Source organism: Kogia breviceps, chromosome 4 (genome assembly GCF_026419965.1).
Source record: "Kogia breviceps isolate mKogBre1 chromosome 4, mKogBre1 haplotype 1, whole genome shotgun sequence".
NCBI classification, from domain to species: domain Eukaryota; kingdom Metazoa; phylum Chordata; class Mammalia; order Artiodactyla; family Physeteridae; genus Kogia; species Kogia breviceps.
In genome coordinates this window covers 149,915,714-149,941,717 of record NC_081313.1, presented here as the reverse complement: position 1 = coordinate 149,941,717, position 26,004 = coordinate 149,915,714, and the positions used below count along the sequence as shown (strand labels likewise).

General features: G+C 51.7%; 1 protein-coding gene across 1 annotated transcript in view; it reads left to right on the top strand.

Moving 5' to 3' along the window:
• The window catches only part of WNT3A (Wnt family member 3A), a 48,896-nt gene that overhangs the window by 5,698 nt on the left and 17,194 nt on the right, over positions 1–26,004 (top strand). Inside the window, exon 2 of the mRNA XM_059060772.2 lies at positions 13,008–13,249. Within this exon, the coding sequence (XP_058916755.1) occupies positions 13,008–13,249 (242 nt within the window). The remainder of the gene's footprint in view (positions 1–13,007; positions 13,250–26,004) is intronic.

Sequence of the window (26,004 nt, the reverse complement as noted above, 5' to 3'; positions counted from 1 at the left end):
CCTGCTTTGGGTGGAGGGTTCCCATGGACACGTCAGCGGCTGAGAATCCGAGGTTTACAAGGCCCACATCCTCCCCCCACCCCCACCATGGTCAGCACTGCAGCCTAAGTCCCCTAGACTCCACCAGGCACAGTTGGGGTAGTTTGATTCACAGTTACACAGCAATCGATGACCCCATCCTGGCATGCCTTTATCCACGCCCCCCCCCCAGCAGCATGCCCTCCCCACCTAGTGCAGCTGCCATCACATCACACTTCCCCCTAGCCTCACTCAGCTGGTCCTTGATCTGACTGTACCCGCCTCCTCACTTCTCACCTGGCTGGGCTGGATGCTGTGAGGTGACATGAAGAGATGGAGAATAAGGCTCTGACTCCAGCCAGGCTGCCTGATCCCAGGGGAACCTGTCCTTCCCTTTGTAGAATTGTCACAAGGACGGCACCTATATCACCAGGCTGTGAAATCCCATGGGGTATTTGTTCTCCTTCCTCCCCTCTTGACCCTTCACCCCTTGCAGCTCCTAGATAAGATTTGGTTGAACAAATGAATGAAGGAATGAATGGATGGAATCTTTCCTGTGATAAACAGAAACTATCAGGTGGCCTGTGCTTGGGGACATGAGGACACAGCTGACTGTTTTTACAATCCCCCTGACTGAGCCCCGGCTCTGGGGCTGGGTCCCCACCATGCACCAGAGCAGCTCTGCCTCGGTCTCCCTCCCAGCCTCTCCAGGTGACACCCTGGAGGTGTCTCACACTTTGGTGCTTCCACATTCCATCCCCGACAAAACGTGCCGCTGCCGCCCAGGGAAGCGGGCAAATGCATGGCCGCGGGCACAGGAGCCTCTGCCCGCCTGCTGGGACTTGTGCAAAGTATGTGTCAGTAATCCCAGCTCGGCCCGCTGGGGCAGGAGGGGGTGCTGGGAGGGCTGCAGGCAAGGCCATGCAGCCCAGGGGCTGGGAAGAGGTGGCCCCCAGCACCAGGGACCCAGGTCTTGGGACCCCTCCCCATGGGCCCTCCCATCGCCAAAGGTGCTCCAGCTCCTGGGGAGGGGTCTTCCAGGCAGGAGAGAGGGAGAGCGTGGAGGCATGTGGGCTTTTCTTGGAGACGCCATAGTGGGTAGAAAGAGAAGGCAGAACCTGGAGGGCTTTGGGGCAGGTGAGCACCCTTGGGGGAGTCTGGGTCCTGTGAGCCTCCTGGACAGCTCCATCCAGAAAGGACAGAGCCTACCCATCAAGCTGGGTAGCCATCAACCCACAGGGTAACCAGCCCCACACTCAAGGCCTCTGGTCTCAGGACAGCAACCTGGTCCAGCTGTGGAGAGGCCCTGACCTTAGAAAACAGCAATTTGGGACAGGACAGGCACTCTGGAATCCTCATGTGTCACCAAGGGGAAGACCCATGAGACCAACCAGGGTCCTCCTCAGCAGAGGCCCTGCAGGCAGAGTGCAGAACAGGGACCCCCAGATGAGGTCTGAACAGAGATCTGTGCCTTCGAAGGACAAGAGAAGATGTGGCCTTGCTCTCTGGGGGTGGCCCCTCATGGCCCAGACATGGGAGGTTGTGCATGAGGAGTGGCAAGCTTCAGCAGGGTCCAGAGAGGGCGGTTAGCAGGGCTGGGAGCACAGAGCACTTCCTGGAGAGGTGGCCCCGGATGACGTGTGGACAGAATGTGCCCTGGCCCCGCCAAGGTGTGAATGAACCTGCCATGCCCATTGCTCACTTCCCCTCCAGGAGCCTCTGATAGAAGGTGGTCCACCTTCTATCACCTTCTAACTGAGGCCCAGGAAGGAAGGGCAAAAACAGTTAACTCAGTGAAGAACACAGCTGATGGCCACATCCTGCCCTCCAGGCCCAGCCAAGCTGTCCTCTCCCCAGAACCCCTCTCTCTTTGAGAATTGCTGTGAAGTCCCAGCTCTCCCTCCAAAATGCGCACAGCCGTAGGCAAGGGCAGAGCTGTGCCCACAGTGCACAGGTACCCTGTGTTTGCTGGTCTTGCAAAAAGAAATCAAACCAGGACTCAAGAAAACTAAAAGCCTATGACTCCGTTAAGATCTGCCAGGTAACGGTGCACGGACACTTAGCCTCTCCGATTGAGGATCCACCCCCAGAGGAGCCAGGCAGGAGCGGGCAGAGAGGGGGCCTGCTCCAGGTCCTGCCTTTGCCCCAGCATCTGTCCACAAGAAGAGGCTTCTGTCCTCTGGTTTCACGGCACATTTACAGTAAAATCCACTTGAGTGAAGGCCATCAGCTCAGGTTGGGGCAAAGCTGGCCCAGGCTGGGTCCCGAGTGGCCTCCTTCCCCTGCATGTCACAGCCAGCGCCTTTGCTCTGTCTTGAGTAAGACTGTCTGGCAAGGTGCCTGGCCTTTCAACAGTGCAACAGCGCAGTCCTCAACAGGAGCGAACGAGGGAGGAGGGAGAAAAACCATTAGTACTTTCAGGAGGCAGGCGTGGCTCACGTGGCCCCAGCCACTGGCTGGAACCGGAGTCTAGGAGCCACTTTGCAAACCGCACACGTGGTTGCTTTGGGTTGAAAATGATACCCCCACCCAGAAAAAAATTATTACTAAAAAATTAAACAACAATAGCGTTCACAAAAACCTGGGGAAAAAAAGTTCATTATCTTACCAACTTAATACAGGCGTTTTCCTCACTTTAGGTTCTTATTGTATTCACACATTTTTCATGATCATAATAACAGTGTGCAGAGAAGATCGTGGTCTGTTTTTTAAGGTGTACCATCTCCCATTAAACATTTTGCATTTGCGGGACCTTCTCAGCGATGGTGCTAGCGGTTACTCAGGCCTGTGGTGTGAGCGTGCTGTAATCTGCTTGCCTGACCATTGGCCCTTTCTGCTGTATGCATGGCCCTGCACAGAGGAGCTCTCCAGAGTTGGAATTTGGGGTAAAGGCTCAGGGCTTAAAGGGGGAATCCTCCCATATCTGCGCAGGGAAGGCTGCATTCAGTTTGGGACAATCTGGTTTTTAGGGGCCTTTGGGACATCGGATGTGACATCCAGTTGAGCATTTAAAATTCTAGCTCCCAGGCAGGGGGCGGCTGAAGGTGGGGGTGTGGGTGTTTCCTGGGTTGCCATCCTGCACTTCAGGGTTGGCAGCAACAAGGGAAATGGAACAAATTCCTCGTAGGGTGAATTGTGGTGGCCAAGTGCAGGGTGAAGGAAATGGGTACAGTGAGGGCAGCCTGGCCTCTCGGCCTCCGCCCGCAGGCCGGACAGGGCCTTCATTCCCCTGTTGTTCCCAGGCCCCCAGGACCACTGCCCCAAGGGAATGGCAGCACACCCCCCCTCCTGCCTGGCTTTCCCTGAGGCCACAGGACACAGCTTTTGCCCATTAGGGCAGGGCCAGTGACCCCTGAGGTCATTGTTGGCTAGAACATCCTGCATTGGCTATGGCCGTGAGGAGGAGGAGATGCATGGTGATCCCGAGGCAAGGTCAGGACCTCACGGTGACCCAATACGTGGGCCCGAGGGTAAAGGAGGGGTGACTGATTATGGGGTTCCCACCCCCAGCACTCACCTGAACACCACCATCCCTACTGTGAGTGGCCCTAAGTCAGGCCCCTTCCATCTCCATCTGGTCCCTAGTTTGCACACCTGTCAAGCATGTGAGAGGCTGAGGGGGAGATTGGAAAATTAACCTGAAGCCCCAGACCCCCAGGTGAGAGCTCAGAGAGGGTTCCTGGGAGGTTAATGTGGCCTGGTCCACGCTTGTTACCCCTCCAGAGAACTCCTCTCAGCAACACTGGACAGAAGACCATGAGTTTGCCTCCTCAGGGTTTGGAAACGGGCGGTCCATGCACTGCCTCAACATCCCCCTTCCCAGCACCACACTTCTGGAATGTTCACTATTGCTGCTTCCTTCGTCTGTCACCACCTTGCTCTTTTTAGGATCTTCACCACCTCCGGAGAGAGATGTGGGGTCCGGCCCCTGCTTATTGCTGGCTCTGGGACACTGGGCTGGAGGGAAGCAAGTGGCCAGCCCCATGCAGACAGATGGGCCTGTGGAGGGCGGGGGCTCACGTCCTGGCCCCACTCCTGAGCCTGGCTGAGCACGCTCTCCCCTGCCTCTATAACGGACCTCGTGTTCTCAAAGAGCAGCACTGGAAGTTTCTGGAAGCCTTGGGATTCAGAAGCAGAAACCAAAGGAAAACCTTGACTGCCAGACCAAAGGGTTTGGACTTGAAGCCTTGGGAGGCTCCCTGGACTCAAAGTCCCAGGACTCAAAGCTGGGCTTACCTTCAGTGATCCCAGAATTGGTGGTTTTCAAACACCAGCAAGCATCAGAACTCCCTGAAGGGCCTGTCAAAACAGGGCACTAGCCCCGAGTTTCTGATTCAGCAGGTCTGGGGGGGCACCACCTTGGAACTTGCATTTCTGACAGGTTCTGTGGTGCACCTGTTGCCTGCCCAGGGGCCACCTTAATAGGACCCACCTCTCACCCAGTGACCTGGCATGATAGCTGGGGAAACCAAGGTGCAAAGGGTCCAAAGCAACAGGCAAAGTTGACCAGCCAGGGGACAGATTGGGGCCACCACACACATCGCCCTTCAATGATAGTTCTGTGTTGGAAACAGGGTCATATTGAATCAGGGAGACCAATAGTGTTCTGTGTCTTTGGGTTTAGTGGTGTCTGTGTGGGATTTGTTTAATATGATGTTTATCTTACTCTCTGTCATGGTTTGCATGTTCATGTTCCCCCAGATTTATATGTTGAACCCCTGACACCCAATGTGATGGTGTTAGGAGGTGGGGCCTTTGGGGGGGGATTAGGGTTAGATGAGGTCATGAAGGTGGAGCCCCCATGGTGGAAATAGTGTCCTTAAAAGAAGAGGAGAAGACATTAGAGTTCTCTGCCATGTGAGGATACAGCGAGAAGGGGGCCATCTGTGAACCAGGAACCCTTCACCAGAACCCCACCATGCCTGCACCCACATCTAAGACTTCTAGCCTCCAGGGCCGTGAGAAATGAATGTGTGCTGTTTCAGCCATCCTATCTGTACTCTTTGCTGTGGTGGCCCACACTGACCAAGATAATTGTCCATAAATGTTGTCTTGTATGTACTGGTATTTAATACATTTTAAGAGCATAATAGCATGTTAGAAAGGGGGAGCCTTGGGAAGCCAACCTGCCAAAACCCCATCCTGCCATGTTAACTCGTTGACGTTGGTCAGGTGTCTTCCTCTAGCCCCAGCTTTTTGGTCCAAGAGATTCCCCGGGGTTCCACCTACCAGGTTGTGTAGGTTGGAGAGAGTCATATAGTGGGAAGGGCCAGAGCCAGGACCACACAGGTGATGGTGATGGAGCAGGTAGGCCAGTTAAGTAGCTAGGCAGTGGCTAATGGCAGGTGGTGGCAGAAGTGATGCCAGGGGCTTTGAAGGAGGAAGTAACCAGCCTCCAAGAGAGAGGCACTGGTCCCTGAGGAGGGGTGGTGCTGGGGACACAAGCAGAAGAGGGGGAGGGAGGGAAGAGCTGTCTAAAGGCTGCAGTAACCAGCCCTTGAACATGGCAGACCCTTGGGCTACATATGGAGGGGCCACCTCCTTGCGAGGTTCCGTTCCTCTGGCCTGAGCAGCTTGGAGGGTGAGAGAAAAGAGCCAGCATGAGCAGAGGAGGGAGATGGGGAATATTCAGTCTTCGCTGCATGACAAATGACCAGAGTTACGGCTTCAAACATTACCTGTGCATTCACAGAGTTCACAGCTCTGCAGGTCGGAAGTCTGCACAGCTTGTCTGGGTTCCCTGTTCAGGGTCCCTAGAGGCCAAAATCAAAGTGTTGGCCAGTCTGGGGAAGAATGTACTCCCAACCTCACCCAGCTGTCAACTTCTGGTCCTTGCAGTCCCCACGTACTTGCAGCTATCTGCCAAGGGTGGCTCTCAGCTCTTCGAGGCCACTTTCTGGTCCTAGGACGCAGCCCCTTCATCTCAGAGCCAGCACCAGCTTCAGATGCTGCTGCTGTCTCCAACTTCTGCTACCAGCTGGAGGCTCTGCTTTGAAAGCATGCATGTGGATAGATTAACTCAGCTTGGTGGCCCTGATTTATGTCTGCTGTCTACTGCAGGTCCTGCAGACATAGCAAGTGTGATCTGTCTAGATTAAGAGTTCTGGACAGGAAGGTGGGCACTCTTGATGCCACATCAGAATCTGGGCTTGGTGGGTGGGAGAGCAGGAGAGCAGCCACCTCCTTCCGGGGTGCATAGCCGCCCTCTGTCCCATCCCCCCAAACAACATGTCCCCTCCCAAATGCTCCTTAGATGTCCTCCTCTGGATGCCAGGCCCCTGGGACAAGAAAATGACATCTTTATTTGTACCCACCACTAACAGCAGTTGCACTCACCTTCAATTATGAATGGAGGTGACAAACTGCAGCAGCATTTGTGGCTTCTGAGATGCTATCACCAGGAGAAAGCAGATACTTTCGTCTCAGATGACAGTTTGTTCAGAGATTACAAAATGCCATTGAGCTCTCAGCCCATCATGTAGGCTCAGTAAAGAAACACACAGCCCTGAATCACAAGCTTGTTCCCTGTTGTACCCCTATGTCAGTCTGCTTGTCTTCTTGTAACTGTTTCTTTCTTCTCCACTTGGTCTGGGATGATGACTTGACTATAGTGCAGAGAGTTTGTGCTGGCCAAACCCACTTCCCCTCATGGTCACATCTTACATAATTATCAGGATGGAGACCAGGCTAGTGCACAGCCAAACACGGGCTGACTTCACCAGTCTCTCCATGGATGCCCTTTCTCTGTTCCAGGATGTGACTCGGGAGCCCAGGTCGCTTTGGGTGTCATTGCATTTTACGTGCTCTGAGAACTTGGGGAGGCATAGAACACCAAGATGGCGGTGGCCTGTAGTTGCAGCACTTTTCAGTTTACAGCATTCCTCTCCCACTAAGCTGTCTCTGGTCCCCGGCAAGACCCTTAGACAGGACAGTACATGGTTATCCCTGGGGTCTGCTCCCCACCATCCTGTCCAGCCCCCAGCCCCAGGCCAGTGTACCCTCCACTTCCTCCTGGAAGGACATAGGAGGAAGGAGTTACAGATCTTGGTTTTCCAAGTATTAATTGACTGGGGGCAACTACCTTCTTCTCAGATTAGAAATTTGAATCTTGGGGGTGGTAAGGAGATAACATATGTCCAGTTTGGAATTTTTTCCAGCTTTATGGAGATAGAATTGACATATAACATTGTGTAAGGTTAAGGTGTACGACGTAATTATTTGATGTATTTACATGTAATAGTGATGTATATATATTGCAAAATGATTACCACAATGAGGTTAGTGGACACAACTTGGAACTTTAATATGAACTTTTTATGAACCAATTTATCCTTCAAGGCCCAGCAAGATTCAGTGACCTGACTTGGGCCCCCTTGACCCTTCCCTGCCCACTTACTCCCACACACTGGCCCCTCCTGTGTCTGACAGGACACCCCCAACTTTCTGCCCCCCCTTGGGCAGGGTCGGCATCACCCAGATCCTCTCGGTTGCCCAGCTCTGGAACAGAGGAAACTTTCTGGAAATAATTCAAGGAACTAAAGGGGCCATCGGGTCCAGAGGGGGTGGGAGAGGGACCCAGTCAGGCTTGGTGGAGGCCAGAGCAGCTGGAGTGTCATCTGGGCTGGGAGCCGACTGCCAGTACTCTGGCCTTGCTCGCGGAGGTGGTCATATGGGGCCTGACTGGGACGAGGTCCGGGAGGAGACAGGGGTAGGGGAGCTGACTCAGCACCCCAACCTTGGAATGAGCCTGGGGAGAAGCTGTGAACTTGGGAGTCCTACGCTGCTTTCCCTGGAGCTGCGGCGCGGCGGCGTGAAGGGAGGTGGGGAGGGGCCGAGGTGGGGGCAGGCTCCATGCTTTCTGTGGGTGGTGGTGGGGTTCTGGGGACGGGCAACTCAACCCCCACTCAGAATGGGTCCTGGCCTCTGGTGTCTGGCAGGGGGACCAGCACCTTGGGACTGGTGAGGACCGAGAGAGACTGAGTCTTCTTTCTCTTTCTGTCTGAATTAAGTGACCCCTTCTTTTTCCACTTGTTCTGAGTCTCCGAGTACATTCAGCCAAGTAAAAAGGAATCAACTGAGTGGATTTGCCTTCTGACGGACCCTCTTCGTCCCTTCTCCAGTTCGAGCCAGGCTGCCGGCAACAGAAGAGAAGAAGGAGAGAACCCCATAAACCTCAGAAGCCAGCCCCTTCAGAAAGGCTCCATGACCAGAGCCATGAAAGTCAAACCTTACCCTAATGTTCCATCAGGAAATGTTCCAACATCCAGAAAAGAGGCAGGACGTCGACAGAGAACATCTATGTGCCCACAACTCACATTTTACCTGACCCAGTGTATTTCATACCTAAGCATTCCTCTATCCACCCACCTATTCATCTCATGTTTTATTTATGTGCCCTCAATCCACTCTTTCCCCGAACACTTTGGCTGGCTCATCGTTAACTAGAGCTCAACATTTGTTTACAAATCACATCCCATGTGGAGCATCAAAATGTGGCACAGATAGATGTGAAGTACCCCGGCTCACGGAGTGGAAGAGCCCCAGCCTGTCAGGGTAGCCTCGCCTGGAGTGACAGCTCATCCCTGCTTCCAAATGGAAACCCCTAGTCCCAGGCAAACTGGGACAGTTGGTCCCAGCCCCACCTCACCTGCCAGCCTCTGAGGCACCTCTACTGGGGCTCCTGTGTGCTCCAGGGAACATAGATCGAAAACCACTAACCTGGCCCCCACAGTCACGTCTCTGGCCTGGCACTCCGTCGAGGCCTCCAGGACTGGCCACAGCAGCCCTTTCTTGGCCTGAGGCAGAAGGAACCTGGTGAGTGACCAACCAAGCTGGCCAGAGATGGACTCTGAGCTATGGGAGGTGCCATAGAAGCTGCTGAAGGAACCTGAGCCAGAGTCCTGATTCTCCCCCAGTCCAGCTCCTGCCCTGTGTTCTACCTGCTGTCTTCACAAGGCTACTCAGCTCCCATGACCCTTCCCCATGAGCCTGTCCACTCTTTACAGAAGATGTCATCCCAAACTCTTGTGCTGTCAGTTCCAGGTTACATCCTGTTAATGCCGAGTGGAGTGGGGGAATAATGCTGGGCAAAGGTGGGAGGCGGGGAGATTCAGGGTCACGGTGAGGGGTCCCACATGGTGGAAACAGACAGGCGACCTCAGCCAAGGGCAGTCGGAGGCCAGCCACCTGTGCCGATATAGGCAGGTCACTGGGGCCGAGATGGGATGTCTCAGTGGGTGGAGGGGTGTAGAAACTGGCTGGAGTAAGTTGGGTAGGAAGTGGAGGTGATGATGTTCTGAAGGAGGACTGGGGCCCGGGGAGTTTTGCCCTCTGATTTACAGGTGGGAGGTTCTCCACGAAAGCCTGGGCTGAGAGTGGCAGCAGGTACGCGAGTTAGACACGGCCTTCCTCCCCCGCTTCCCGCCACCAACCCATCCTGGACATCTGACCTCAGCCGGGAGTGGGCAGAGCTGGCCCATCTTCTCCGCCCTGAAACCCTCACCCTGTCCAGTGGGTGCCTCCAAGAGCAGACTGCTGACCTTGACCTGCATGCCACCTCTCAGTCCAAGGGCCAGCTTCCCTCCCATCCTCCCATCCGTGCATTCAGCCTGTGCTGGTCCATCAGGAAGCTAAGCACCTAGGCCAGCCCAGGGGTCCCGGAGAAGCAGCAGAGCAGCCCCTGTGGTCTCCGCTCAGAGCCATCTGTGCAGGACAGGGTGCAGGAGAGCGAGGCTCAGATCACAAACTACTTCCTAGAGAGGAAAGACTTCACAGCTGGGTGAAAGCAGAGGGCTGGCCTTTCTGAAAACCTTGGGGTCTCAGACTGTGGGGTGGGTGTGAGAGAGAGCTGGGGAGGGTCAGGCCTGGCCGGACACCCGGCACCCAATAGGCTCTGCAGGTAGTGAAGGAACAAGCAAGGGAATGAGCCAGCCCCACCGTTGAATGCCACTCGGGAATACAGACTCAGGCAGCGGCATGGGGACGTCCGTGATATCTGGCATGAGGTCATGGCTGGTTTTTGGCTCATCGAGTCATGAGGATGGACAGGATGGGGAGTGTGCCCAGGGAGGGGGGTCAGATATTGGAGCATGGATGTGGGTGGCACCCAGGAGGCCAGGACTCCGGTCTGGAGGCTTCGGGCCTTCCCCAGGAACGGGGACTCTAGGGCTGGCCACCCATTAGAAGAAGGCTCAGCTCCACTTGAACACCTGACTGCAAGGTGTCATGGACCGTCCCTGGGGAAAGACAGGTTTTAATTCTTGAGAGATGCACTTGATCAGGAAGGGAGAGCAAGCAGAGGACTAGGGCTACGTAGTTGCCCAGAAATGGCGGGCAGGAGGGCACGGGATGAGAGGATACCGTACGTGGAAACCCAGTGTTCAGGACTTCAAGGAGAAGTTGCCCTCTCCCAACCAGCTGACTGAATACACAGCTACATAAATGCTGCCGAGGCGAGGCGTAGAGGGTGGCCCTCACACAGAAGGGCAGGGGGACTGTGGGGGGTACCAGGGACTCCGTGTGGTCATGGAGATGCATGGGACAAAGCCCCGCGTCAGCTGAGAGATGGGTGGAGACGGGAAGTGTGCGGGGAGGCTGGTGTGACAGGAGCAGGGTGTGAGAGGTGTGAGCTGGACAGGTCCGGATTCTCACAGGACTGTGCAGTGAGGAAATGTTCTCTCTGGGTCATCCAGTGAGGCATCTCCAGGTAATGAAGGGCGTGGGTTTTGTGCCTTAAGGCAAGGCAGCCTCTGAAGATTTTGAAGACGAAGAGGGAAACATGTTAGGATATGATGTGTATTTCCGGAGAGTAGGTTTGTTTCTCTGAGAGACAGTGATCCTGTTTCCTACCATTCTCACCACAGCTGAACGGAACTGGGTTAGGCTCAGAGTAGGACTTACTGAAAGTCAGCATCATAGTGCAGGTGTGTGGCCTGCTGAGGGACACAGAAACCTTTGTCCCACCTTCTCAGGGGTGCTTAGCCCTCCCAGGGGAGAGGAGGTGCCAAACAAGAGGAACCTCTCGCGGCGGCGGGGTGGGGGGACAGCTGAAATGTTTATAAAGGTGCCATTGCCTTGGTTTCCCCATGAAACAAAGGAAGGGGAAACAGACATTTCCACCTGGATCCCACCAGAGAAAGCTACCAGATAAGCAGGGACCGTCCTGCCAGGCAGAGGGGCCACTCTGGGACTGGGACACACCACACCAGACAACCCAGAGGGAGGAGGAGACATGGCTCCCTGAGGAGGAGGAGAGAGCGCAGAGGCCAAAGGCCTGGGTGAGCACATGGGCAGCATCTGCACCTCTCTGTGCCAAGAGAGTCCACAGATCTCTGGGGACTAGGTAAGAAGGTGCAGAATGCTGTTTCCCTGGAACCACCCCACTCCCAGTCGTCCTCCTAGATCCGTGGGGCCTCCCATGCTTTGGTCTTCTCCTACCACCCTACGGGTCTTCATAGCCCCATCCGAGAGCTGAAGAGCCTTTGTGATAGCAGCGGTTGATGGGGGGCAGGCTTCCACAGCCGGTCCCGAAGAGTAGCACTGGCCGCACAGTCATTCACATGGAACATCCACCCCGGGGTGAAGGAAGCACCGAGACGCAGAGGAATCAAGCAGAGCTCTGCCAGCAAGAGCCCATCACCCCACTACAAAGACAGATGCATCCACAGGTGTCAAGACTGTGGGTCATCCGTCGGGATGGGCAGATATAACAACGTGTCCCCATGGGATTGGAGAAGCTCTTTCCCCTCTGCCCCCAAAGGACCTGGTGGTTCTTCCTCTTAAATCAAGGTGTAATCACATATAGTAAAATGACCACATTTCAATCAGTTTTGACACATAAACACATGTGTGACCAACACCTCCATCAAACACAGAGCGCTTCCTTCACCCTAGACCAGTATGGTCCAGTAGAACTTTCCACAGTGACTGAAATATCTAACCATCCATTGTGGTAGCCACAGGCCATGTGTAGCTGGTGTGACCGAGAAACCAAAATTTTCTCTCATTTATTGTCATTTTGCTTAATTTAAATTACATAGGCATGTGTGGTGAGTGGGAACAATTTTGCAAAGCACAGACTGAGAAACACTCTCTCATGCATGCTGCCTTCAGATCAGGCCAGCACTCCCTATGAATGAGGAAACGACCCTGATTTCTGTCCCCATCCGCAGTGTTGCCTGGCCTTGGTCTCCATCAGGGGAATTGTGGTCACCCACGCTGTGTCAGGCCTCTCTTCAGCACCCTGCCAGGGAGATCCCTGCCCTTGGCATCAGTAGTCCACTCCTCTCTGTTTCCAAGGAGAATTCTACCGCAAGAGTAAACACTGTCTGTTCATCCACGCTTCTATGGATGCGTACTTGGGTGGTTTCCAAGTTTTTCTCTGATGATCACAGCCCTGTGAATATTCTTGAGCACATCTTATTGTGGACATATGCTTTTATATCTGTTGCGTAAATAGCCAAAAGCCAGCTGGCATGGTCGGTATGAGTTCAGCGGTGATTTTCAACCATAGGATTTAGCCGCTGCTGTACCCCATCTCACCGCTGCTCCAGAAGTGGTCCTCCTCCCTCCTACCGTAGACCCAGCAGCTCCTCTCTGTGCTGACCCAGCATCACACTGTATCCTCAAGTTCTGTCCTCTGTGTTCCTGAACAGTTTCAGGGTGCTACTGTCTCCACCCCAACAGAATGGGGGACACCTGCCATTGTGCAGAGAAGCAGGCAGGCCTCCATCACTTCCTTGATTTACTTTCTGTCAATCCAGGTGCACATCATGATGTTTTGTGCTAAGTCTCAGGTACAGGATAGGGACAGGCTTCCTGCATGGTAGAAGCACACCTTGCCCTGGAATGCACAAGTGTTTGGAGGGAAAGGGCCTGTGTGCGTCCTCCAAAGAAGGTTCACACTAAGGCAAGCCTGGCTCCTGCTCCCGTTTCATGGGCCAGCAGTGCACCCCCCTTACTAACCAGGCCCCCTTGTCCTCCTCCCCCAGGTCCCTGGCTGTCGGGCCCCAGTACTCATCCCTGGGGACACAGCCCATCCTCTGTGCCAGCATCCCAGGCCTGGTACCCAAGCAGCTGCGTTTCTGCCGGAACTACGTGGAGATCATGCCCAGTGTGGCAGAGGGCATCAAGATCAGCATCCAGGAGTGCCAACACCAGTTCCGTGGCCGCCGGTGGAATTGCACCACTGTCAACAACAGCCTGGCCATCTTTGGCCCTGTGCTGGACAAAGGTACACGTGGCACCTGTCATGGCTTTTCAGGCAGAGGTGGCAGCCCAGGGATGTGCGTGCAGCAGGGTCCAAGCCGGCTTCCCCCTCAGTGAGGGTGGGCACAAGCCATTACATTCCTCTCTGCTTTCGTGTCTCACCGATGCTCAAGTGTGGGAACAGCACTTCCAGCAGGGGGGCAGTGCTGCACAGACCTCATTACCATAAGCATCTCCCATGTGGGTCCTTTCCAATGCTCACCCACTCTGGAGGGTGCTCTTGACACTGGGAAGGATGTAAGATCACGGAGAGATTCCTCCTGCTTCCCCTTTCCCAAAAGCAATTACGTAGTTCCACGAGGACAAGATTAACCATTGCAGGTTTCCTGCAGGAGCCAGGACTTCAGGCAGGTCTTAGAGAGAAAATATAAAAACAAACAAAAAACACAGAAAGGGAGAGGGTTGGAGATCAGAGAGGCACACAGCAAAAGTTATTCAGGGTCATGGAGCCAGGGGTTTATTTTGGGAAGGAGAGGAAGATCAGGAGCGCTGGGTATTGGTTAACTTACGGTGAAGAGCAAACTTTCACAAAACCTAGTAGTTTAAACAATAATAATCATGTGTTATATATCCCAACATCTGCAGATGTAGGCAGATGCAGTAGGCAGGGCTGGTCTCTGCACCTCAGCTGGTCCTCGTTTCTCTTACATATCTGGTGGCCAGTGCTGTGGTCAGCAGGAACACCCACAAGTAGCCTCTTCACGTGACTTGGGTTCCCTTAAATATAGAGGACAGGCCCTCCAGCAAGTGGGGAAAGAGGGAGGGAGAGAGAAAAAGAGAGAGAAAGAGGGAGAAAAGCTTCTTTCACTGAGCAAAATGTTTTCAAGATTTATCCACCTGTAGCATGTTTCAGCACTTTATTCCTTTTTATGGCTGAATTATATTCTGTTGTATGGATGGATCACCTTCTGTTTATCCATTCATCTGTTGATGGACACTTGGGTTGTTTCCAACCTTTTTTGGCTATTGTGAATAATGCTGATATGAGCACTTTTTACAAGTATCTGTTTGAATACCTGTTTTCAATTCTTCTGGGTATACTCCTAGAAGTGGAATTGCTCAGTCATATAGTAATTCTGTGTTTTGAGGAATTACCAAACTGTTTTCCACAGCAGCTGCACCATTTTATATCCCCACCAGCAGCACATGAGGGTTCCAGTTTCTCCACGTCTTTGCCAATGTTTGTTACTCTTTGTCTGTTTTTTCCTTTAGCCCTCCTAGTGGAAGCGAAGTGATGTCTCATTGTAATTTTTATTTGCATATCCCTGATGGCTAATGATGTTGAGCATGTTTTCATGGGCTTGTTGGACATCTGAATGTTTTCTTTGGAGAAATGTCTATGCAAGTCCTTTGCTCAGTTTTTAATTGGGTTGTCTTTTTGTTGTCGAGTTGCCAGAGTTCTTTATATATTCTAGACACTAGATACTTATCAGAAATACAATTTGCAGAGATTTTCTCCCTTGTATAGGTTGTCTTTTCACTCTTGTGACAGTGTCCTTTGATGCACAGAAGTTATAAATTTTGGTGAGATTCAATTTACCTATTTAGATGTCATATCAAAGTAAGCATTGCCTAATCTAAGGTTACTAAGATTTACACCTGTGTTTTCTTCTAAGCCTTTTACAGTTTTACTACTTACATTTAGGTCTTTGATCTGTTTTTAGTTATTTTTTGTATATGGTGAGAGGTAAGGGTCCAGCTTCATTCTTTTGCACGTAGGAAACCATTTATTACTTCAGCACCATCTGTTCCAAAGACTAGTCTTTCCCCCATTGAATGGTCCTGGCACTCTTGTCAAAAATCAGTTGTCCATAGATATCTGGGTTTATTTCTGGACTTTCAATTCCATTCCATTTGTCTATATGCCTGTCATTCTGCCAATATCACACTATTATGTTTTCTGTAGTTTTGTAGTATGTTTTAGAGTTGGGAAGTATAAGTCCTCCAACTTAATTTTTGTTTTACAAGATTGTTTTGGCTTTTTTTGGGATCCCTTGTAATTCCATATGAATTTTAGGATGGTTTTTCCATTTCTGAAAAAAAGGCCATTGGAATTTGTTTTTTAACATCTTTATTGGAGTATAATTGCTTTATAATGGTGGGTTAGTTTCTGCTTTATAACAAAGTGGATCAGCTATACATAAACATATATCCTCATATCTCTTCCCTCTTGCGTCTCCCTCCCTCCCAGCCCCCCATCCCACCCCTCTAGGTGGTCACAAAGCACTAAGCTGATCTCCCTGTGCTATGCGGCTGCTTCCCACTAGCTATCGGTTTTACATTTGGTAGTGTATATATGTCCGTGCCACTCTCTCCCTTTTTTATGGAGATTGCATTGAATCTTTGAGAATTATTGCCATCTTAACAGTATTAAGTCCTCTAATCCCTGAATATGGGATGTCTTCCACTTAGTTAGGTCTTCCTTAGTTTTTCAGCTGTATTTTGTAGTTTTTAGTGAAAAAGTCTTGTACATCTTTGGTTAATGCATTACTAAGCATTTTTATTCTTTTTGATGCTATTATAAATGAAATATTGTTTTATTAATTTCCTTTTCAGATTGTTCACTGATTATGTATAGAAGTACAATTGATTTTTGTGTTTTGATCCTGTATTCTGCAAATTTGCTTAATTTTTTCATTAGCTCTAAGAATTTTGTGTGGATTCTTTAGGATTTTCTATATATGAGATCATGTCATCTGTGAATAGAAACATTTTTGCTTCTTCCTTTCCAATTTGGAATCCTTTTATTTCTTTTTCTTGCCTAATTGCTCTGGCTAGCACTTTCAGTACTATGTTGAATAGGAGTGGTGAGAGTGAGCACCTTTGTCTTCTTCCTGATCTTAGGGGGAAAGAAAGCTTTCAGTCTCTCACCATTGAGTATATGATGTTAGCTGTGGGATTTGCATAACTGCCCTTTATCAGGTTGAGGAAATTCCCTTCTATTCCTAATCTGTTGAGTGTTTGTATCATGAAAAGGGTGTTAGATTACATCAAATGATTTTTCTGAATCAATTAAGATGATCACGTGGTTTCACCTTCATTCTATTAATGTGGCATATTATTATTGGTTGATTTTCATACATTGAACCACCCTTGTATTCTTGGGATAAACCCCTCTTGATCATGGTATATAATCCTTCTAATATGCTGGAGGATTTAGTTTGAAAATATTTTTTTGAGGACTTTTGCATCAATATTCATAAGGAATATTAGCCCGTAGTTTCTTTTCTTGTAGTGCCTTTGTCTGGTTTTGGTATCAGGATAATGCTGACCTCATAGAATGGGGTAGGAAGCATCCCCCCCTTTTCCATTTTTTTGTAAGAGCTTGAGAATGATTGGTGTTGACTCCTCTTTAAATGTTTGGTACAATTCACCAGTGAAGTTCTTCTTTGCTGGGAGGTTTTTCATTTCTAATTCAATCTCTTTACTTGTTATAAGTCTGTTCAGATTTTCTATTTCTTCTTGAGTCAGTTTTGATAGTTTGTGTGTTTCTAGGAATTTCTCCATTTCATCTAGGTTAGTCCTTCATTTTTGAAAGATAGTTTTGCCAGATGTAGAATTCTTGGTTGACAGTGTTTTTCTTTCGTCACTTTAAATATATCATCTCACTGCTTTCTGGCCTCATTGGTCTCTGATGAGAAATTGACTGTTAGTCTTATTGAGGAACCTTTTTACATGATGAATAACTTCTTTCTTGCTGCTTTCAAGATTCTCTCTTTGTCTCTACCATTTGATAGTTTGATTAAAATGTCTCAGTGTGAATCTCTCTATGTTTATCCAACTTGAAGTTTGTTGAGCTTCTTGGGAGTATCTTGAGTCTTGGAGGTTTTTTTTAAAGTCAAATTTGGAACTTTTGGCCATTATTTCTTTAAATATATTCTTTCTGCTCCTTTCTCTCTATCATCTTCTTCTGGGACTCCCACAATGTGTTTGTTGCTACATTTGATGGTGTCCCACAGGTCTGTTTATTTTTCTTCATTCTTTTTTCTTCCTTCTCAGACTGTATAATTTCAGTTAAACTATCTTCAAATTCATTGATTCTTTCTTTTGCCTGCTCAACTCTGTTGAAAACTTCAAGTGAACATTTCATTTCAGTTACTGTACTTTTCAGCTCCACAAATTTTATTTGGATTCTGTTTATAATTTCTGTCTCTTTATTGACAGTCTCTCTTTGTTGAGACATTTTTCTCCTGGTTTCCTTTATCTCTTTGAGAACATTTAGGACAGTTGATTTAGAGTCATTGTCTAGTATGTTCAGTATTTGTGCTTCATCAGAGATAGTTTCTGTTAATTTAATTTTCTTTTTCCTATGGATGGGCCATACTTTCTTGTTTCTTTGCATGCCTAGTAATTTTTTGTTGAAATGTGTAGTTTTTGAATATTATAATATGGTAACTCAGGAAATTAGATTCTTCTTCCTCTTCAGAGTCTGTTGTTGTTACTATGGTTTGTTGTTGCTTGTTTGTTTCGTGCCTTTTCTAAACTATTTTAAATTACTGCATTCTATGTCATGTGTGGTTCTCTGAAGTCTGTTTCTTTAGCTTAGAGTCAGCTAGCGGTTTGGCAGAGATTTCCTTAATATCCTGGGATAACAACAACAACAAGATAAAGGTCCCCACTCTGCCATTTTGCTGATGCCACTTTGTATCATCTTTTGAGACCTAGCCTCAAAGGCTGAGCAGTGCCACATTCTGTTGGTCAAGGCAGTTACAAAGGCCCACCCAGATTTTAGGGTAGGGGATACAGACTTCACCCTTGATAGCATGTCAAGGTCACCTTGGGAAATGAGCATTAAGGATGGGACATTCATTGATGTGGCCACCTATGGAACTGCCATCCAATCTAGGATGGGCCAACAGAGATTTGATGGCTGAGGTGGGTCCCCAGGGGCCACAGCTGAACATGCTGTTGCTAGCAAGAGTAGGTCACAGAAGACATAAGAAGAGAGGATGCCGAAGGAAGGCTACTAGGACAGAGGTAGGGTGGGTCACATCAGCAAAGATCTGCTGGGGGCCCTGTAGTCCCAAGGGGCATTGGTGACAGGATGACCAAGGCCATGTACCACCTCTTCAACACACCTGCTTTCCCATCTTGTAAAGGGCAGCCCCATCCTTCTGTTACTTGGAGTCACCCATGATTCCTCTCCGTTGCAAGTCCCATCAGCAGTACCTTCAGAGTCATTCCTGAATCCAACCATTTACCACCAAGCCCAGCCACCCTGACACCCTGCATGATCTAAGTAGCTCCTATACAACCGCTCAGTCCCATTCCCAATGTCCATGAGGCTAAAAGAGCTGTGTCAACCACACCCCTTCTTCACTTGGGGCCTCCAGGTCTCCCAGCTCTCTCGAATCCTCTGGCCCTGCTGCCTCTTTTCCCTCTTCCTCTTCATCCTCCCTGTGCCCGTCTTCAGCCCCACTGGCCTCTTGGCTGCCTCCCAAACGCTGAGTACAGTTCTATCTCCACCTTTGTTTTTGCAGATCCCTCTGCCATTGCTCTTTTCTCTGCCTTGTGTGTGATTCCCTGCCCATTTCCCTCAGTCTCCTTCTAAATGCCACCTTGTCTCCTGTGTCCTGTAGCATCCCCCATGCTGACCCTCTCTATCCCCGTCACCCGGCATCACATCTTGCTCCCCGTTGTCCTCAGTCCTTTACCATCACACCCATCAACCACCGCATGAGTACTGTGAGGCCCACCCCAGCTGCCCTGTCTGTCTTGCCAGCACGTGGCCTGTACGTATGGGAGGAACAAATGGCCTTGGTCAGACCTGGCAGCCAGAATGCAGAGGAAGGAAGAACAAAAGATGTCTGGGAGGAAGACACACCAGGCCCTGAGACTGCTGGCATACTGTGGGCAGAGGTCCTGAGAGTGCAACTGAGCATTGCATTAAGGGCAGGTGGGGCCTGGTGGTGTTTGTTCAAGGGGTTGGGGCTCTCCGACATCAGGCAGTCATGATCATGCCCCTCAAGGTTGGCCTGTATTCTCTAGGGGCAGGAAGGGGCAGGGGAGACTCATGCCATGTGACCTTGACCAGCAAGTCAGCTCACTTCCTGGAACATTAGCGTCCCCATCTATAAAATGGGAGAATAATTGCCACTCAGCCAACTTCACAGAGCTACTGGCTGGGGCAATTACACATCAGCTCCTGCAGGGATGGCCACTAACATGTGTGGGAGAAGTTAGGGCCACAGGGTGATGTGACACATTGAGTGTGGGGGCATGTGTGTGTATGTGCAAGTGTGTGTGTGCAAGCATGTACATGTGCATGATTGTGTGTGTGGTGCCTGTGCATGTGGGGTCACCTGTGGGTTGTGTGTGCATATGTGTGTGTGTATGCATGTGTACGAGTGTGTACCTGTGTGTTTGAACACGTATGTGTTCACATTTATTCATGTGCATATCTTGTGTGTAGTACGTGTGTGCATTTATGTACGTGTGTGCGTGGTGTGTAGTGTGTGTGGTACAGGGTCCCATGCTGTGCCATGGTCAGGGAGGTATGCTCATCAATTTCACCATGCCCGGGAGGGCCCAGACAGGATCATGGTGCCATCTGGGTTCCTGGCTCCAGAGCCTGATGGGGGTATCTAGGGTTCCCACTCTCCTAAGTAAGAAGAAATGTCACGGATTTTGAGAAGAAGGCAGAAACCTGTACACCTGAAACAGCTGCCATCCTGGTGGTGGAGGAAGGCTGTGTCAGGTGGGGTCAGGCCCCACCTGGAAGCCAGAGAAGGAAATGTGGATTTACTTCTGGGCTCTCTTCTACCCCATTGGTTCACATGTCTGTCCTCTGCCCAGGCCACACTGTCTTGACTTCTGTGGCCCTGCAGTAAGTTTGAAGACAGGGAAGTGTGAGTCCTCCAACTATGTTCTGCTTTTCCAAGCTGTTTCAGCTTTTTGGGGCTCCTTATAGGGATTTTAGGATCAGCTCATCAATTTCTGCAAAAAAAAAAAAAAAAAAAAAAAAACTTGGTTTTTTAGAGATTGCATTGAATCTGCAGATCACTTAGAGGAATATTGCCATCTTAACAATTTTAGGTCTTCTGATTCATAAACATGGAATGTCTTTCCATTTATTTAGGTCTTTAACATCTTTCAATGACATTTTGCAGTTTTCAGCATACAAATCTTCTATTTATTCCTAAGCATTTTTTTCTTTTTGATGCTATTATAAATGGAATTGTTTTCTTAATCTCATTTTTGCATTATTCATTGCTAGTGTATAGCAACATGGTTGATTTTCAAATATTGATCTCATACTCTATTACCTTGCTGAAAGTTTATCAATTCTAATAGATGTTTCATGCATTCCTTAGAATTTTCATGTCATTTGCTAATAGAGACAGTTTTCTCCCGTCTGGACACTCTTTATTTATTTATTTTTTTCTTGCTCAGTTGCCCTGGCTGGAGCCTCCAGGAAATGGTGAATAGCAGTGAGCAGAGCAGGTGCCCCTGATTTCTTCCTGATCTTAGAGGAACAGCTTTCAGGGCCCATTCTGTTTTTAAAATTTTAAGATCTAGGCATGGGGATCATCCTTCAGAAAAATAAACAGATAAAAGGGGAGAGTTTTCATATAATGTCTCTTGATTCTTTGAATTTTTTCTGAGTTACCTATGCCAAAAATCTCACAGTGATATATTATCAAAAAGTTTTAAAAATTTGTCAGCTCATCATTCAATTGGGTCCTCTTTCATTCTGAAACAAGAAATTGGAAACACCTGATTTACACAGAGCTTGGTGTCCCAGTCTTTATAGATGGTGCCAGGGCTGGACATATGCCAGGAAAACTGGGAGTCTCTTCATGGGTCAAGTGGGAGATGGGTGGTCCTAGAAGGGGAGGCGGGAGAAGAAGCAACGATGCCAGTGAGGTTGCCTTGGAATCACCCATGCCGACCTACAGGCCCTGGCCTGTTTCTGCACACCCCTAGGGATATGTGAACCTGCCTTGGAGACTCCTGGGGCACAGCATCACCCTCACAGGCCCACAGGCTTCGTCCCTTTTCTGCACATTCAGACATAGGATCCTGTCATGCTCAGCTCCAAACCCGCAATCTTCCAGCTATGGTCAAACACACAAGCACCTTAGTCAGGACAGCTGTGGAGGCCCTGTGGCCTGCCTCTTGACCCCTGCCCACACTCCCTTCTGTGTTACCCACATTGGGGTGCCAACGGCAGCCATGCTCTCTCCCAGGCGACTTTTCCAACATCGCCATTGTAGATGGACCTTCCCTGCCAGTCCAGAGCTGCCTGCACCTGCCCCTCACGGGACCCCACAGTCTGAAATGGGGTCAGTCTTTGTGGCCCCCATTTTTGCAATCCTCCTCCTCTCCAGATCCTTCTTATCTTTAGCTGTCAGCCCACAGGAACTACCTGGAGGACAGCTCCTGGCCTCCAGAGCAGCTCCTAGTTTCCCGCCTCCAACCTCAACATCACTCTCCCGGAACAAAAGCTGAGCCCTGCAGGGTGATCTCAGGTCTGGTGTTTGGACCCCTGCCATGCGCAGCAGGTTCACACAGCAGGCCCATAGGGCAGTACCACGGTTTGCTCTGGCACAGAATGGGTGCTTTATAAGGATGCGCTGAGTGAGTGACTGAAGGATGAGCACATACGCCTGAGGGTGTCCACATGGGCAGGTTTCCCTGGGGAGGGGGGTGTCTGAGCTGGATCTTAAAGGGTTTTCTCTCTTTCTTTAAAACATGTATACAGTGCTTTTGGAGCCGTGTGTTAAGTGTTTTACACACAGCAGTAAACTGAATCCTAGCAGCCATCTCATGAGCCAGCACCACGGTTACAAGTTAAAGAAACTGAGGCACAAAGAAGGGGCTGGGCCAGGAGTCCTAAGAATGTGCCAGCCTGTGGTGGGGGGGAGGGGTGCCTGTAGGGGCTCTCCAGGTGAGAACAGGCCCTGCAGGTGCCCAGGGCCTGCCCCAAGGAACAGACAAGTCACTAGCTTCTGGGCTGGGGGCCCAGGGAGCTCCCCCTCTTCCTCTGCACTCCCTCACTTCCTTGAAAGCCTCTCAGGGGGAACCAAGACTCCAGCAGGCCTCTGGGACCCTCATGTGGCCTTGGTGTCCCAGTCCCTCTTCCCCACATATCCACCATTCCCATGTGCACTCTCCCCCGTGTCCACTCTCCCCCATGCTCTCCCCTTCATGTCCACTCCTGCGTGTCCATGCTCCTTCCTCTGCCCTTTGCCCCCTCTGCTGCCCCCTCCCCAGACCTGATCTCTGCCCCTCCCTCCCTCCTCCATTTTCAGCTGGATGAAAGTCATCTCAGCTCCCATACAGCCTCACCACTCTGTCTAATGGGAAAGAGGAAGCCCTCTCTCCCCCATCGCTCGCCACGGGGCTGAGAAATGGCCGGATTCATTGTGGCGCAGAGCTGAATGGCCCAGGAGGAAGGAGCCTGCCAGGTGCCCCAGAGAGAGGCCAGCTCTGGGAGGCCATTGTGGAGGCCCCCGCCTGGCCAGCGGGCCACACTCACAGTAATCAATCTGATTGGATTAGGGTCAGGGCGACCCTAATCGTGTCAGAGGTCACTCAGGCTTTGTGGCAAGGTCCGTGGGGTGCTTGACCACCCCTGCCGAGGCGGCCTAGTTGAACAAAGCTTAACACTGTCAGCCGAGCAGAGGGCCCCAGCCCCGTGTGGAGGTGTGCGAGTGTGTGCGTGTGTGGTGAGGATAAGAGGGAAAGAGAGTGTGCTCGTACCTCCTGCTTCCAACTCACACAAACCACCATCTGCCTGGCCTGGGGCTGGGGGCTGGGGGGGCCAGGTGGACCCCTGAGAAGCTGCCACCGAGGAACGTGGGGTTGGGTGACAGAGGTGAGCCCGGGCTCGGAAGAAGTGCCCTCCACCCTCACTTCCCACAGCAGCAGAACCATGGAACCTGCATTAGCCAGAAAGTATTTGAAGAATTTTGAGTGCATGAAGGCTGGCACACGATTGCAGCTTATCTGTCCCTCCAGGCAGGCCCCTGGACACCTGGAGCGCCTGCTTTCCCTGAGAGCTGGCCGACACCCACTCTTGACCCCCAGTGAGGTGAAGGGGTGGGGAGGCCAAAAGGCAGGGAAGGCAGGTCCCAGACCTCAGTGCCTTAGCAGACACTCCTGGAGGAAGCCCAGCCAGGGCCATGCCCCTAGGGAAGCACAGTGGGTGCAGCCGGTCCAAGGTCCAGGCCAGTGGGTTTGTGGGTGGCACATGATTTTGGGGGGACCTGGGTCTCAGCTGGGTGTGGCATTTGCAACTTACAGAAATGGAAGGGGCCGTAAAGAGGTGAGACATACACAGCGGGGAGCAGGACCCTTGATGCCTCTCCCGCTGGTGTCCCAGCTCGTCAGCACGAACAGGTGGGGCATGGTCCCCAGCTTCATCATCAGTGACCCCTAGAAACCGGGCCTCAGCCTGTGTCCATCCACTAGTTTAGTGCCCTCGGTATAGTGCCCTTGGCAGTGGCTTTCCCAGGCACCCCCAAGCCTGGGCTACAATGGCTTCCCTAAAGAAGAGAGTGGGGGAGCCACCCAACCCTGACTCCGATTCCAGCATATGTGCCTCCAAAGCTCCCTTCGGGGTCTCAGGACCTGGAGGACACAGGGCCTGCACATCTGCATTCCAGGTGAGGCATCCGCATTGGCAGGAGGAGCCTTGCTGCTGGTAGAAGTGGGCCGACTCTCACTGTGGGGTCTGCACTTGGACCTCACCCATTGGGCAGCTGAGTTGGGGGCCCTGGCTGACCCCCTCAAAGCACATCATGTCAGAGTGCTGGTTGGTTACCTAGGGGCAGGGTCTGTGGGTGCCAATCAAGGTCTCCGCAAGTGTGTTCCGGGTGCCTGTTGCCTTCTCTGGCTCCCCAGACAGTGCTCATCCCCTCGCAACCCTCCGCCCGTGCCCTTGGACAGCCCTGGGACAAGCACCCATGTCTGCCTGCCTTCTTCCCCATTCTCCTTGGGGGCTGGGCTGTGGAGGAGCAGGAGGGGGGACAGCATGGCCTGTCCCCTCCCCAGCAGAGCCCCTTCCCTTGGCCAGGCTCCAGGGGGTGGTCTGTCCACCTCCCTGTGTGTCCCGGCTTGATCTGCGGAGGGCCGGCGTGCAGGCACGGGGCCGGGGCAGGACAGCCAGGACGGCACAAGCCACAGGGCTCAGGAGGGGTCAGAGAGAAGAAGGGGCCCTTGAGGGAACCGGCATCCCTGAATCCAGGTTGCAACCCCTGACCCTCATCGGAAAGTGTTTCGGTTCACGGTGGTTGGGGAGCTCCTGACTGTCTCTGCGGCCTCCCCCGTATATCATTAACTCTCCCCAGTTGGGGGTGTGTGTAAAGGGGCCAGGAGAGACCCCGGCGACACCCTGCCGCGCCCGGCTCAGAAAACAATATCCCCACGACGACGACAAGATTAAGCACAAGAGAAAAGTGAAAATGCTGCTGGCGATTCACACGCCCTCGGGAGTGCTGTGTTAAAGCGTGTGAATAGCGAGCTCCCCTCGCGCCCCAGGCCCCTGGGCTGCGCATACCTCCCGGTTGCTATGACTGGCTTGCTATGGCCTAATCGCCGACGAGGGGGGAAATTCATATAAAATATCGAGAGCCATTGTGGGCCTAACGCGGCGTGACAGTGGCTCACAAAGCCAGATTCATTAGCCCCAGCAGGTAATCAGGACGCCGGCCGTGCTGGCGGCCGGGCAGTGTCAGGGGCCGCAGCTATAGTGGGGCGCAAGCTGCATTCCGCTCTCAGGTGGCTCCATCCTTTGTGCAGGACGGGCCAACGGGATTACCAAATGCCATTGCCCATTGCGACACCCCCTCCTGGCTGCCCCGCTAGCTCTGAGACCAAGGAAGGTGGGCTGTGTGGGAAGGGAGCAAACTGCCGGCCAGGGGCTCAGGCCAGTCTCCCATCTCTCCTTCTCTCATGTTGGGGCTTTGGTAGGGGGAAGAGGTGCCAACCTCTGAATGCTCTAAAAGTGCCCTTGAGGCCTTCGTGGGCCAGAGAGACAGACACCGAGCATTTGCTGACCTCTCTGCACTTGCACAGGCACTGCAGGACTTGCTTGTCTTTTGGGGGGTGGCCATCCCTGGACCTGCCTCTCTGCATCCTCCCCCTCCTACAGCCTCTCACCTGCCAGGTGTGCAGAGGCCCAGGCCTGGCCCAAGGAGGGTGAGTGGCGCCTGACAGGGAGCCACAGTCGCTGCCCTTGATTGTGTGCTAAGGATGCGGCATGAGTGAGGGCACTGAGTTCTCTCTGTGTCCTGCCAGTGATGCTCTGTGGGCAGGTAGGAGCAGAGAGAGGCCCCCACAGAGGCTCCCATGGAGGTCCAGTGCCCACAGGAGCCATTTGCCCTGACCTGGCCTCTCTCCTTACCTGGAACACCAGGGAAGACTCACAGAGGGCCCCGGGCTGAGTGGAGACAAGCCTATAGGATGGGGGATTCTCCTCACATACCTGGCCAGAGAGAAGCTTCCCTGCAGGGCAGTAGAGTGGTGGGGCTGGGGTCCAGGACTCCCCACCCTGGCAGGTGATTGTGGTTGCAGCCGTGGTCCTGACAGGGAGGAGGGGGTCTCCATGGAGACAAGGGAGCCTGCCTTAGGGCTGCACCCTCTCTGCTGACCAACCCCATCACCAAGGCAGGGAGTCTGACCCCAAAGTCAACACTGCCCAGGGGAGTAGTGGAGCCCCAGGTCTCCAGGGGCCACAGAGCAGGCACGCCCAGGAGAGAGAGGGCTGTCCCTCAG